Consider the following 16,077-nt stretch of genomic DNA (forward strand, 5'->3'; position numbering starts at 1 on the left):
GAGGGCTTATTAGAGCTTGGTGGGATGATCTGTCTTCCCCTTGTTAGTTTTTTTCCTACAACTCAACTCCTCCACTTGTCCTCATCTCACTCCCACTCCCTCGTCTCACTACACCTCACTCTCACTCTCTTCCCTACTTCTTCTTCTCTCACCTGTTCTCCCTCTCACATCAGTCTGTCTACCCGATTTCCAGTGGTGACCCGTTGTTTTTGTCTTCATTTCTCTTCTTAAAAAAATGCATCCAGGTTTGACACTACAATGGCTCCACTGGTGTTTGCAGACCAGTACCTACAGCTGTCTGCTAAGCTTCCATCTCATAACATTTATGGCCTCGGGGAGCATGTGCATACACAGTATCGCCATGACACAAACTGGAGAACCTGGCCCATCTTCACCAGAGACGCTTTTCCTAATGGGGTGAGGAATATACAGACGCACATGCACGCACGAACACATCCCTCCTGTGCCTCTTTCATATATCCCCTCATCCATCTGTCTCTCTGTCATCCCTGCAGGGAACACATAACCTCTACGGACACTATCCCTTCTTCCTCTGTCTGGAAGACCAGAGTGGAAAGTCATTCGGGGTGTTTCTCCTGAACAGCAATGCTATGGGTGAAGATAAACAAATGCACGCAAATACACATGCAAGGACATAGAAATACATGAATACATGCAAATTCAAGCACACAGAAATTTACAGTCTTCAGAACAGTAATCAGAGACTCAAACGCACATTTTGGAAAGGCAGCAGAGTGTTAGACATGTACTAGGGGATCATATTGTGACCTTTTACATTTAGTCATTTAGCAGACGCTTTTATCCAAAGCGACTTACAGGAAGAATAAAAGCAAACAATCAAGGTATAGTGTAATAAGAGCTATTAGTGCATCAATAAGTGCTAGTGACAGTTCTTTGAGGAGTAGAATTATCGTGTATTATTATTTCTTACTTGATACTTGTCATTGGCTCCATAAGAACAGTGCTTTTACTTAACTAACTTCAAAAGGTAATTATTATAGATTATTATTAGTATATTATTATTAGTGCGTTAGGGCAGTGAGTGTAATCTGCATAGACGGATGTTTAAATCACACACATATTGATTGATTGATTTTATTTCCCCATCCACTGAAATCTACATTCTTGATCAAAGAACGTGAATGCTTAACGGTTATTACGTTTAAAGCACATATACAGTGGGATATTTGTGTGATTAACATAGCGATTTATATCCAAATATCCAAAATATTCACATTATAGACACTAACAGTATTACTGTAACACATTAGTGTAAATAACACAAATGCAGTCAGCCATAAACTAGGTTTTGACTTAGTCTTTTTTTCTCTCAGGCTATTTATTTTTAAAGACTGGACTTTTTTTTTAATGTGCGAACAAAATGAATTTTCTGGCTCATTTTTTTCTGGCTGACTTTTTATCATTTGAAAACAGATTTAAAAAAAATAATAATCACAAAAAAAACATTCACTTGTTTATTTTTCTTTTTTAACTTCCTCTGTGGAAATAGTTTTTTTTCTTCAGGCTAATTTTTCTTTTTTTATCCGTGAGAATAGAGTTTTTTGTTGGCACTTTTTTCTATCATTTCAGATCTGTGAACACAGGTGATTTTTCTTGATGGCTCATTTTCTGGCACATGTAAATATAAAATAAACAATTTTGAAAAAATGAGCCTGAAAAAAAAAATACTCTTACTTGCTCGACTTTCAGGGCTTCCATGTACATACTGGATGACTGACTGCAGTGGGAATGTCCACTGACATGTTTCTCTTTCTCATTAAAGTCTCCTGATATGAAAGCATTGTTTCACCTCTCGTGGATAGTCTTGACTGAAACACAAAGAATGTGTTTTTTCATGTGTGAACCTAAAGTCTGCACAACAAATAAAAAAATCTCAAAATAGAGACATTGCTGCAAGAGTTTAAGAAGACATTTTAAGGTTATGCACTGCAAAAAAAGAAAAGCTAGGTGAACTCAAAATTTCAAGGCAACAAAATTCGATAACATTTTAAGTTGGACAATTAAACTAAATATTTTAAGTTTTGTTTTTGAGTTTGCTCAACTCTGAATTTCTCTGGCACGATTGTAACGCCGCTATGAAATGTCAGCTAATGTTGTGACCACAATTTTGAGTTAGCGTTGATACGCTAATGGCTACTCTTGTAGCTGTAACAAGCAGCGCCGCTAGCATCAGTTAGCCGCTAGCTTTCGCTAATGACTGAATTTCACAACAAAGAAATAAGAGTTAGCAGAACTATTGTCCCTTGTTGTGAACCCCAACTTAAAGATATAAGTAACAACAACTCACAAACTTGTTTTTGAGCAGACAACTGGCTTCATTTGTTGTGCTAACTTACATTATTGCCCTAAATGTCAATAATTTATATTTCCAAGTTTTACCAAATTAAATCACTGTTTTAGGCCAAAAAATACAAGTTGGCTTTTTTGCAGTGTGATTTATTGTTATAAAAGGATTTATTTTGCAGTGTTTCCATCTTTTGTGTCTTTCTTTCCAGAGGTGACTTTGCAGCCCGCTCCTGCTGTGACCTACAGGACGATCGGAGGAGTCCTTGACTTCTACATTCTCTTTGGAGACACGCCAGAACAAGTTGTGCAGGAATTCCTTGTGGTGAGGCACAAATAATTACCTGTGTGTTTTTGAGCATATATAAGAGTATACAGGCAGTCTGTTTTGCAAATGTGGCTTGTAAGTTGCCCTGGCACAGTAATCAGATTAACAATATGTCGAATTATGTTGTCCAGCTCATTGGCAGGCCTGTCATTCCGCCTTACTGGTCCCTGGGTTTCCAGCTTTCTCGCTGGGACTACGGCAGCCTGAGTGAGGTCAAAAAAACAGTGGAGAGGAACCGTGCCGTGGAAATCCCATATGTAAGATCCTGTCTTATTGCTGTCTGTATGCAGTATGTCTGACAATCTGAAATTGCTGTTAAAGCTTTTGCTGCCACTGCAGTCTGTCATTTTGTGTTCATATTCTTGTGAAGAAAATATGAATTTAAAAAAAACATATCATGGATTTCAGGTGCATAAATGTTATCACGTGTTCACACTTTCACACACACAATATCTCAGCTCTACTGTAAACCTCAACCATATAAATTCTTGTCATATTTTGCTTGCCCAGTTTTTATTATCACACTATAAATGCACAATAAAATCATATATCATTTTGAGGTTGGACTGAAGATACTCCATAGCATTCTGGCGTTGTGACAAAAAGTCCCATTTATACCTGAAATTTAAATGTGTCTGGTATCTAGATTGTATCTAGAAACTATTTGACCTGATTACATTTACATCAGATATTATTATGTCTCCAGTGTCCACATTCAGCCTGAGATCTGATCGCTCTGTCCGGCTCAAACAGCCGAACACAGCTCTCTTCTGTATTGCCTCCTACTGCTGCAGCTGTTTTTAATAGGAGGCGTTGGGCTGCTGTAGTCTGACCAATACCAGCCAAATAGCACCGCATGAGGAATAGACATGTTGCCAAGGTTTGTCGTTAGCACTGCCAGTTTGTGAGGTTTTAGATGTTTACCGTCCACCACTCTCAGCTCCCAGCAACGGCGCCACACTGGGCAGCACTTTGATTCTTGTCATCTCTTTTTTTTTCTAACGGGTCTTTTCTCTTGTTGCTGCATGGAGATGTTCTTCATCTCTGGGCTGAAAGTTGTGTGCGCCCAGGCATTCAGCCCTGTGGAGGCCCGTGCTTGTATTTGTTGTATGTGGATTGAAAAAGCAACTGCATTAACACTTGTGTTCTGTGTGGTCATAATGCGTCCCTGACCACCTCCGGAGGTGGTTTGGCCGATCACATCACAATCCATCCTCAGTGTGTTTTAGGTGCATTTGTGCCTGCATTTCCTTGTGGTCTAGCACTATCTGTTTGCAGTCCTGTTAAACAAAATGCTTTTTGATGTGAGGTGTAAAGGGGCTCAAAGAGAAAAAGGTTCCTAATGAGAAACCGCATGACAAATCCACACAAAGTATCAAAAGCATGGCATCATTATCATTCAACAGTAGTCTTTGAATTTTTCTTTGCCAAGCAAGAAATGTAAATTGGGGACAAAACGGAGGCAAGTATTTTAATTTAACCTCAGATATTTCAAAGCGGGCTGCAGCAGTCTTCTTAGGACTAAATATAAATAACAAAGACCAACTATCCCAAAACAAGACAATGCATAGTATGGGCAGCTTGGGATTTCTTTAGCTGCTACCACAGCTGTAAAGCTTTGGGGTTTTTTTGGGGTGGGCTGAAAGAAATCAATACCTCACCTTGCGTACCCCTTGTTAAATTTGAACCACTCATGCACTACTGTGTGGTTCCAGAGGCAAGAGCCCTAACCACTACACTATCTGTGAAGACGTGATATGAAGGTTGAATCGGGAGTTCGACAGACAGTCAGAGTGATAGGGATGGCCTTTAGCTTAGACGGGGTAATCCAGCTTTCTGTCAAATAATGGAGAGTCTACTGGGCTCTATAGGTTCAATCCCAGGACAACTATTTTTCAAGCGTCACTGAATGTTAGCGCTGATCAAAGATCAATCGCCCGAGTTCCTTTCATTATCTCATTCATCCTGATCTGAATGTTAAAACTACTCCAACACCTCTTTCCTTCTGAGACACTTGATAAATACCAGCTCCGGTTGACATTTTCTTGGGAATGAGCCTTACTGCTTATCTTCGTCTGGGCTCGCGCATAGTAACTGTAAGAAGTCTCTTCCACGCGGAGCTCTGATGTTTGATGTACTTTCTCTTCCTTAATTACTGAGGTAAATGCCTAATCCAAATCTTTAAATGTCCCCATAAAACACTTCAACTGTATCACAACTCAGCAAAGACCGCACCAATCAAGGAGGCAGTTTGAACCCGGTCTTATTTAAAGAGCAAACACAAACAAATTTCCAAGCCATCTCAATATTTCACTCTGATAATTTCCAATCTCTCTTTCCTATCCAAAGACATTAGGATGCAGCTGCTTCCTCTCCTGCTGTACTCAGGGACATATTTGATAACCATTAGATAGACCACAGAGGGCATTATCACATTCTCCCTAATATGTCTGGAGCTGATTACCATTAGAGGAAGGATCTGGCAGAGCCTTCCAAACCATCTGCTCTATCGATATGAAGTAGATTTTGGCAGACAACAGACAGGCAGAGAGCAAGCATAAAGTCACACCCTGAGAAAAAAAAAAATGTGCTAACATTCCCATTGTCCTCCCAAGGTTTAGCAGCACATTAGCCAAGTTGTTAGTGCTCACATCAGGTCTCCAAAAAACCAGCAAAGACAGGTCAGACAAGCTAGCAGATTTTTTTTTGTTGTTGGCGAATGTTTAATGGTGTTTATTATCCATGCTGAGATGGGAATATACTGCGCTAGGAGGATGCGTTCACGTTATCCACGGAAGTGAAGGCATGAATGGGTAACTTCAAGAGGCATTAAGAGTCATTTTTAATTAATTACTTTAATGCAGGATGCAAAAATTATTTTAATACATGGAAGCCATGTCAGCATTTAAGCATTTCCAATTAAGCTTTGAATATCTAATGACATCTAACCTAGTTGAAGTAAACTCATCAAGGTACGCATATAACAATATTTAAAAGGACTATTTCAAAGCGACTATTTTTCTTTTTTATTGAACTGCACATTAATATAAGTTATGCCATGAGCAGTGATGTAATCTAACTAAATATGTTTATTTTTATTTTTACATTACTGCACTTACAATTTTGGGGTATTTGTAGTTTATGTGCAGATTTCTAATATTTGCTACTTTCTACTTGTATTTCACTACATTTTATAAATAATTATTTTTAATTTTACTTAATTAGAATTATTTAAGAGCTTTGGTCACTAGTTGCTGTGTTTCCCTTTAATATTTTTGTCATTTTTCAATTTGAGGTTTAATTTGATAACTCAACAAGTTACTTTGCAGATTATTTATTATTATTAATACAAATATTCATCAACTAGTAAAAATCATAAATTGTTCTAGATTAACCTACCCAGCTGTAAAACAAATAAATAAAAATCTAACCCTTATAATCCAATAATGCTGATTATCTTACTTTTAGTAAGAGTTATATTCTATGGGACTTTTTTTGTAAACTATAGTGTGGTTCTACAACTTTTACTTCAGTAAATATATATAATGATTTCTTCTACCCCTGTGCCTGAGTGTCCATACAGTGAACATGTTCCTTCTTCTCATGCAGGACATCCAGTACACTGACATCGACTACATGGAGGACAAGAAAGATTTCACTTATGACAAAGTCAAGTTCAGCGAGCTGCCTGGCTTCTACGACTACCTTCATAAGGAGGGACAGAGATACATCCTAATCCTGGTAAGAATCACTTCATCTCTTCAACTATTTTTTTTAAACTAGAGGAGCTTGCTGTCATAAAAAAGTAAGTTCCATCTCAAATCACTGAATCCGTTAATGATGAACTTACACAGTGAGAGTTCAAAAAAGGCTGCTGATTTATGTTTTTATTGCTTCTATCATAAAACCAGGAATGTTGCACTCAAAAATTTCCCAACTTTTACTACAAAGACAGCTTTGCAAATGCGCCAAATGACTATGACTGACTGTTGTTACATATCCTTATGAACATATTCTTTTGCCCCCAGGACCCTGCAGTCGCCACGAGTAAGAGGGTTGGGAACACTCCATATGAGTCCTATGACCGCGGGACTCAGCAGAACGCCTGGGTCACTGAATCAGATGGGAAGACTCCTCTGTTAGGAGAGGTGAGCTGCATTTGGGTGCCAGAGAGAACTGGAGCATGCATACAGATGAAACTTAGTGGCCCCTTGATTAGACACTTATCTCCATTCAAGCAAAGATTTCCCTCCTCCAGATGGTAATGCCTCTTTAACGCCAGGCTTCCATCCCACGGATGTCCAATGTCTCCATCTCGTCTAAATGGCTCGCCACAGTGATATTCAGGTCATCAGGTTGTAAAGACGTCCTGCTTGGGTCAAGCTTAATGTTTGTGAAGCACCGGTCAAATGCAGTTGTTAAGTCTGAGAGTGGTGTTCGTCATTATAACTGATAATACATTCATATAGTAAAGGTATAAGCCATACTCAAGCTTGAGAGGTTCACTTTCTGTTCTACTTAGCATTGTAATTGGCAGCAGACAAGATTTAAATCACTTGATCGTTTCCAGATGTACCAAGTCTCAGGAACATCCAAACTGTTGGATTCTATACACTATAAAAAATATCGACACAGATCAACAGTTGGTGCCACAGAGAAGTGGTGTACATCAACTGAATGCTGGGAAACTGAAGATTAATTTGAGATGCAGCCAAGTACATTTATTTACGTTTATAACAGTCATGCATCCTGACTAGGCCTGTCACGATAACACATTTTTAGGACAATATATTTTCCCAGAAACTATCATGATAAACAAAATTTGGGAAAAAAATTTTGAAATTAAAAAAAGGGGTCAAAAATGCCTCCATAATATCACATCAAGACACCAAGACCTTAAGGAACACCGCTGAAATAAACCCATGCTCTGATTTGGTTTCAAAAACTTCAGGTTTCAGAAACCTTTATTTGGTAAATGGATGACCTTTACTTCAGTTCTGATAATGGCTAAGAAAACCTCTTTTTGTTGATATACCCAAGGATGCCATACACCCACTAAAGGCACTCAGTCTCAAGTGGTGGTAAAGTTTCAGAGGTCACAGTGAGGTCTAGATTCAGAAAATAGTCTTACTACAATGACATGCTACTATGGCACATCATTACACATGAATGCAATTGGGCTCATTGAATCCCACAGTCTCAGATTTCCATTATGGGGGCCCCAGTATGCCGAAATATTAAAATACAGCAGGCAAAAGGAAAGTGGTTTTGTTTTTTTGTGGTTTCCATAGGGTACAATAGTGCTCGTCACATGTCACATTTTATAGGATACCATGTGAATCACACAGCAAAAGTTTTAGCATGAAAGCTCTATATAAGTGCAGCGTAGTCAATTTTGTATGAAATCATGCAAACCCCTTCATTGGAACATGTTATTATAAGCTACCATGACATGGCTGGTACCAGTGGATTCCTGAGGTCATCCAGTTTCATACCAACATGTCTTCACTGAGTCTGATATTGATATACAGCATGTGGGCTGGTCCTGGTGGCGAGCTGTTAGATCATTAAGTTTAGTATCAGACTGAATATTGATGTTGGAAAATTCAGAATCTCCAATATCTTTCACTGGCACATTTATTATAAACACATCCTTCAATATGTGTGAGGGCGGCAGCTACCATAGGGTCATTTAAGGTAAAGGTCAGGCGAGGGGAAAGTGGTGATCATCTCTGGGCTTTAATGTAAATTAGATGCGGACACTGTAGAACATAAAGGCCTGTTTTAATAGTATGGGGTGCATTTTGTGCTGCATGTTTGGCCCTAAGTAAGCACCAGTAAGCCACCAGTAAGCCTTCTTTAGTCAAGCGTGGTCAGAGTCTGGTATTTGGAAAATTAATACTATATATTAATCTGATTCCAGGAACATGGCATTAAGATCAATTCCAATAACATATGGGTGGTTGACGTGAAATCAAATTCAAAGTGAAAAAAATAATAATTCAAAAATATATGTCAAATGATATATAATTATATTCCTTTATATGTGAATAATTCAAAACTGAATGTGTCCATTTCTAATTCTTCACATATTATTCACTTTTTGGTGTGGTAGTCCTAAAATGTGTCCACCGGTACAACACAATAAAGAATGTCATTATTTAATTCAGAGAATGTTGGACAGATAAGATAGATAAGCCAAAGGCATATTAGTTTGTCCCAATTATATTTCCACATCAAACATACCCCCAAAAAATTCAGAATTATGTTATTTATATACTATAAGATGTACACATAGAGACTTCACCCAAATGCCTGGGTTACGTTCATTATAATTGGTATAAAACCCAAGGAATCTTCATTTCATCCTTATAGCTGCATAGTGACGATTAAAAACATAAAACATTATTGTACTATCCCACACTTTTTACATACATTTTTCATTAAAATACCTTTTCCACTCACAATTCAATTTGTTGCACCACAGGACATTCCGTTGCACCATTGGACAACAGAGTACTAGTATGCCCATGTCGTGTACAAAGTCAAATTAATTATCAAACATTGTCAAATTTACTTTCTGCGTCTCTCTCTCAGGAAGTTCTCTTTCCTCTCAGGATCTTCATTCAGCCTCTCCCTAAACTTCCTAGACCTTTCCTTGGTGGTCATCTCAGCCTCTCACTTTCAACATGGAAATCAAACTAGCTTTAACAAAACAGGGAAGGAAGGTTGGAGTTGTGTTGTCCTCAAATTCTGAGGTTAAGAGAAAATGCAAAAAAGCTACTTATATTAGTCATTAAAAGTTGCTCTCGTTAAGGTTGAGGAAGTTTGCACCCATCCATGATCTGATGTCAGCCAGACAATCAAGCAATGGCTGGAGTGCAGCCTGCCCATCAACATTAAGAGGCAGATATAGCTGGACATCTTCTGCAAAGCAGTGGAAGGAGATGTTATGTTTGACTAGGATGTCCCCTAGGGGTAAAATATATAATAGGAAGAGGATGGGACCTAGTATAGATCCCTGAGGGACCCCACAGGTGAGGGGGGCAACAGAGGAGAAGAAATCCCCAAGCAGGACAGAGAAGCTCCCGTCAGCCAGGTAGGACGGGCCATCCAAATGCGGTCGTCCATTAACCTCCATTCATTTTTTAGACTCGGATTATATCTCTTTTGCATATTTAAACAAATTTTTCAATAAAACTTGTAATACAAAAAATGTTTGTTTACATGTTTGCTTTCACTATGTTAATTTTCATTATGATAGGAGTAAAGGAAAAAAATAAGTGAAACTGACTTCATGTTGTACTATAGGACAGTGCGTTTCACCAGTGGACATTTTCGAAATCAATGCTAGTTTGCAGTCTAGCTATATGAGAGACATTCTTCATCCTGAGTAACAGTGTTAAGGTTTACATTATTTTCAATTATCAATCAATGTAAATTGATAAAAAATATTCAGATCAATACTTAAACTGCGTTGTACCAAAGGACTACCTTATGATGACCAGTTCCAACACTGCACGGAAATAGTAATATTATGAAAATATTTGAGACAGAACTGATCTTGTGTGCAGTCCACCTGCTCCAGAGATGTCTTCTGTCCTTCCTGATTCCTTAAGGACCCCTCTCAGTAATGGGGTGGTCACATTAATGCCTGTTTTATATCTACATAATGGCGTTGCTCCAGGAGGACACCAGTTTTGCGGACAAAATGTAATGTGTCATAATAACTCTACATAGGGACCTTAACACTTATATCCTCTAGATTCATTAAGTAAACACTCGTATGACATGCATTCAAGTATTTTAATGTATTTAAATTGATTTTTCATTAAATTACAGTTGTTTTAAGATAAGTAATGCTACCTAGTACAGTTGCACCGGTGGACAAATGTCATGTTCAAAACAGAATATTTGCATAGTTGAAGAACGATACCCATTGTTTGCAGATGGATTAGATGTAGAAGAATGAACTGCATATTAAAACATTAATTTTAATGAAATATTATCAAATTTTAGTAATATTTGTCACTTGGAACACAAAAATTGAGCGTCACGTCAACCACCCATATGCATTACAAGGACACTAGCCTGAGGATAGCCAGCAAGGAGTCAGCATGAATTGAGTAAAATGTGGTGGGATTCCTACTTAATGTATTTAGGATCTTGCCGAGTCCCTGAGAGAAATTAAACCACACTAAAGGTCTTTGTTTGAGCCTTTGCATTATACAATATAGCATGCAACATAAGCATAAAAATATGCATTTGTTGTGTTTATGTGTATGACTCCACAGCCTCCATCAAACCATAATATTCCCTAATGGAAGTTCAAGCCTGCGGTATGTTATTTTTTGATCCTTCTCCCCACAGAGCATGCGTTTAAAAAGCTCTCCCCTGCTGAGAGAGGTGGAGGTGGGGGCTAAAAGTCTGTTGCTCCCATGCTTTTATAGTGTTGCTTTTGATTACGCACACGATTAAGCGCAGTCCCTCAGCTAATCGCTTTTTCATGCTGTTTATAACAGGTCAAACATATGCATTGATTCCGCATTAGTGTTTAATCTTAAAATGTTCTGCATCGACGCATCACAGATTAGGTGTGCAAGAGTGTGTGTGTGTGTGGGAGAGACAGAGCGAGAAAGAAGTGAGTCTATCCATTTCTCTAAATGAGAAGCTATTCTTGGTTGTTTGTGCTTTATGTCGGTGCACGCATGTGTAGGATTATAACTGATTCTAGTTTATTTCCATATGAGTATATGTGTCCTGGCTATGAAAAGAGTAGGGCCTGTGCAAAACGACCTCCGCGGGAGCTGTGTCATTGATGAAGGAGATACAGAGGCAGGCTCGTATTTATTTTGCTTTTAGGACAGCTAATTGCTAGCAAAGATAAGGATAAAAGCTTTTTCCTGGTGGCCCTTACGTTTTAGCGTGCGAGTAAAAATCATAGCGGGACCTCACTCACACAGATGAACATTTCTGTTCAAAGCACAGAGGCAAAAATGGATGGGGGTAAACAAAGCGGCGGAGAGAGAGAGAGAAAGGAGTCTGTGCGGGTTTAAAGGTACGAGTGACAGACAGAAACACGGGCGGAGAGAAAAGGCAGGTGCAGGAAAGACAGACAGTCACAAATAATAGATTATAGAGTAATGTACAGGGAGACAGACTGGCTGTCTTTCTGAGTGGTGGAGTGACAGGGAGGCACACAGGAAGTCAGCCGCAGTGAGAGACAAGAGACGAAAAGACAGATTATCAGGTAAACACAAAAAGGGGGAAAGATGGAAGGTGGGAAGACACTTTGGAGCAGAGGCAGACAAAGGGACAGATAGAGACAGAAGAAGGGGAAGACAGACAGGTAATGGCATAGATAGGCAGACTGGCAGACAGAGGAGCATAAAAACAGACAAACAGACATAAAGATAGAGTGAGATATGCACCTACAAATGCCAGCAGATTTGTTGAAAGTGTTTACCGGGGGGTGTCAGTATTAGTAAGCAGCTGGAGACGTCAGGAAAACAAAATGTGGAGTCAGAAGACGGAGGAAATGACTGGAAATGGAAAGATGGAAACTGTGAGGGACTATCAATAAGCTCTGACCTTGGAGTTCTGACCAGCGGCCAAAAATATAAATCTATAAATCTCTGTGTGTGTGTGTGTGTGTGTGTGTGCGTGCGTGGGCACGTGAGCGTACGTAAGCATGATTCATGTCTTTGCTACGGACTGGGTTGTAAAGTTATTGGCAGAGGAAGTAAAGGTAAAAGATAGCTAGCGTGGAGCAACCTTGAGATTTAATATCTACTGTGCTCTACCGAAGGCTTCACACACACAAATGTGGACACATACACACACCAAATCTCCGCCTTTCTCCGTGGATTAATCATTTTTCTCAATACATGTCATTAAGGACGACTTCTAACACACAGTCACGTCTAGAGATTTCTATTGCATTATCGATTTCTCCTCTCCTCTGTTCTCTTCTTCAACTCTTCTGTCTCTCCATCCTCTTTCTCCTTTTCCATCTCGCTCTCTAGCTCTCTCTTTCTCTCACACACACGCATCAATCCCGCCCCCTCCTATACTTCATCTCTCTTCTGTTCTCTTTTCTTTGTCACTTCCACATCTCTAAGCTGTTTCTCTGACATTTCCATGGGCCCAGTTTCTGCTTCGGCGGAGCTCCCTACGCCCACACCATCTTAGCTGATCATGGCCCTTCATGTTGTTTACATGTCGGCTGTTGTGTAGGCTCGCTTCTCGTCTAATTAAGAACGTGTTGTGGATGCTTTTCAAACCGAAAGGAGACAAAAAAAATTAATGAAGTCCTGTCAAAAAAGAAAATAATACAACATTGTGCTTTGCCAAAACAAAACCTGAAGTGAATACTGTCAGCAGGGAAGCTCGCATAGTGATGCCAAACTAATGTTCTCAGAGTTTTACTCCAAAACTATATTTTTAAAAAAGCGCTTGTAAACATTCTCTCCCTCTCAGGTGTGGCCAGGTGAGACTGTGTTTCCAGACTACACCAGCCAAAATTGCATCAACTGGTGGGCTGACGAGTACGAGATGTTCTTCAAGGAGATCAAACACGATGCCCTCTGGATTGTAAGTCAGTTTTAAATGCGTTAAATGAAGGTGTGTATTCACTGATTAGGTGTTCGCCAATCCCAACATCCTAAAACTGACATTATTCTGCAGCCAATTACGAGCACACAGGGGCAGCAAGCTTAATTTTTTTGTAATTTTTGGTTGCAATTACTTTGCTGTGGGTTGAGCCAATAAAGGGCACCAAACACAGGCTGACACAAAAACAGGCTGAAACTCATATTATGCTGGTAATGGTTCCTCAGCTGAAATTTGGATTTGGCTCACTCATTATGCAGGCTGTTTGCTGCAACACACACAAACTCACATCTTACTTCAAACCCCTGAGCTCAACCCAGGTCACTTTATGTTTATCACAGAAAAACTGTATTGGATGTGGATAGATCTTCTATTCAGGATGTGATCCCCTTAGTGGGACAATACTGGATGCAAAACACTGTTATGGCTGTTTTCCATAATTATAATTGGAAGGTAAAGGTGGAGTGTGGGACTTGTAAATATGAATTAATCTCTATAGACAGATATCTGATTATGAATGCAGAATCGGTAGGCAACAGGACAAGATATCAGTTTCCATTTGTAGTCCAAATACAACTGACAAATCACAAATGAGCAGAACCCATTGGCTTTAACCCATTGACGCCTAAAACTTCCTGTAAAACCTCTGGGCGATTTTAAAATAAGCCCCTAAAACCTGAATTTTTCTGTAAATTCAACAGAAGTGTCAACGCTTCTACTAAATAATAGATTTTTCAGCCTCTGTAGCAGATAGAAATGAAATTCAAAAAGTATTTGAGAGCTTATACAAATACTACAAAACGACGTATCCGCTTTCCAGGCTTCAATGGGTTAATTCAGTCAGGAATCCATGGGCTGATGTCTGACAATGACTTTTTACTTTTCACATTTTTGTTTTGTTTTTTTAAGCTGCATCCATATTCAGTAAAATAATATGGTGGTGAATGTCAGATCTCATTTCCAATTCCCTCCTATTGCTAATCTGAGTGTAAACAATGTTAACCTGCATCTACACCATAGACTATATGAAGATGAATGACATGACAGCTTCCTATAGGCAAAGCCGGAACAATCGTCCCCTGGTAGCTGGCTGCAGTATAGGCCCCTCCATGTAAGCGGATAGGAAAGGGGCCAAACTTTAAAAAAATAAAAAAGTACTTGTCAAATTAATTTGAGAAAAAAAATATGTTTTCTGTCAATTAATACAATGTTTCCAGTGCAAGACGGCTGTAGGGTTGAAAAATTCCAGGAATTTTCAAAGTTGGAAACTTTCTATGGGAATTAACAGGAATTTGGGGGACTTTTTGGAGGGAGAGGGGCTCTTTTTATTTAAAATTTGAATGGGACTTTTATAATTTTAAAAGACTTTTAATAAGGGATTTTTTGAGGAGGGAGGGGGTCATTTAACTTAGGACAAACTAGGACATTTTGCCTTCACATTTGTACAGTGGAGACACGTCGTCCAACTTAATATACAGTCTATGGTATACATAATGAGCACATGTCAACAGTGTTTGTGTAATGACTCTTACTGTCAGATGGGAGAGACAAAATGTCTGCAACCCCGCAGGTTTAAAATGATGAACTGAAACTTATGATTATGTTTCATGAAGACAAAGTCCGTTGATGCACTTGCAGGATATGAACGAGGTGGCTAATTTCAAGAAAGGATCAACTAAGGGATGTGCTGATAACAACCTCAACTACCCTCCCTACACTCCAAGTAAGATACTTTTTTATATGTTCTGCAATATTATCAAACTGAGCACTTACTGTTCTTTGACAGTTTTCTTATCCATAATACCTGTGTTCCATTAAATATGAGGCTAAGTCTCAAATCTTTGTCACGGTGGCACTCTTTGAAAGCAAACAAACAGTCTTAAATCTACACAGCGTACTAAGAAGGAGTAGAGGTTGTCGTGGCATTGCAGCTTGAAGCCCAAATGCTCTGCACAAGTTGATAAATCCACCACAATAGCTCATAAAGTAAGTTCAGATCCAGAGGAAAACTCATCTAAAATAGTGGCTCCCCAGTGAGGAATTTTGAAAATGACTCTTCTGCCATGTCTTTTATTCTGACTGTGTCCCAGACAGGATGATCATAACTGGAAAAGGCATGCTCCCCTGATGCCACCTTTTTATTGCACTCCTCCTTAGTCATCCTCTTCCTCCATTGCTCTTTCTGTCTCTCATTTCCTCATTGCGCTTCCTATTGCAGTATATATATCAATGTCTCTTGATCCTTTTGTCCCCGTCTTCCTTTACTCTCCTCCCCTCACTCGTATTTTGTATTCATTCCAGCCTTTCCATTGCCTTACCCCCAAGTCTTTACCTCCTTCATATTTTCTCTCCCCCCAGAGATTCTGGATGAAGTGATGTACAGTAAGACCCTGTGTATGGATGCCAAGCAGGCCTGGGGGAACCACTATGATGTCCACAGTCTGTATGGCTACTCTATGGTGCTGGCTACTGAAATGTGAGTGCAATCACAATGATAGAAAGAGTTTGGCCAGCTTGAGCTTCACAGGCCAACTAGCTGCCACCTCTCCAGAGCAATGAGGCAGCGGCCAACTCGAAATTCACCGCGTAATGTCAAAACAGTGCGACACACACAAAATCTTTTTAAAAAATCAAGTGTGCTGGAATCAGAGGCTGTTGAGAAATGGCAGCAGAATTACGGAGTTGAAAAAAGAAAGCGCAACGGACAAATCTGTCAGTTCGGTGCAGCCCAGTGACTTATGCCCTCGGCTAAATCAAAGCCTGTGACCATTTGCAAGTTAGATCCCATGTGATAAGTGCAGAAATGTGTTTTA

At 39.3% G+C, this 16,077-nt stretch overlaps 1 protein-coding gene across 2 annotated transcripts in view; it reads left to right on the top strand.

The window, feature by feature from the left end:
• The window catches only part of si (sucrase-isomaltase), a 97,925-nt gene that overhangs the window by 15,562 nt on the left and 66,286 nt on the right, over positions 1-16,077 (top strand). For both annotated transcript variants that reach the window (XM_059331914.1, XM_059331913.1), the window contains exons 7-15: positions 246-417; positions 516-615; positions 2,538-2,650; positions 2,785-2,910; positions 6,263-6,394; positions 6,682-6,801; positions 13,133-13,246; positions 14,903-14,987; positions 15,623-15,740. In XM_059331914.1, coding sequence (XP_059187897.1) covers positions 246-417; positions 516-615; positions 2,538-2,650; positions 2,785-2,910; positions 6,263-6,394; positions 6,682-6,801; positions 13,133-13,246; positions 14,903-14,987; positions 15,623-15,740 — 1,080 coding nt within the window. The remainder of the gene's footprint in view (positions 1-245; positions 418-515; positions 616-2,537; positions 2,651-2,784; positions 2,911-6,262; positions 6,395-6,681; positions 6,802-13,132; positions 13,247-14,902; positions 14,988-15,622; positions 15,741-16,077) is intronic.

Source organism: Centropristis striata, chromosome 4 (genome assembly GCF_030273125.1).
Source record: "Centropristis striata isolate RG_2023a ecotype Rhode Island chromosome 4, C.striata_1.0, whole genome shotgun sequence".
NCBI lineage: Eukaryota > Metazoa > Chordata > Actinopteri > Perciformes > Serranidae > Centropristis > Centropristis striata.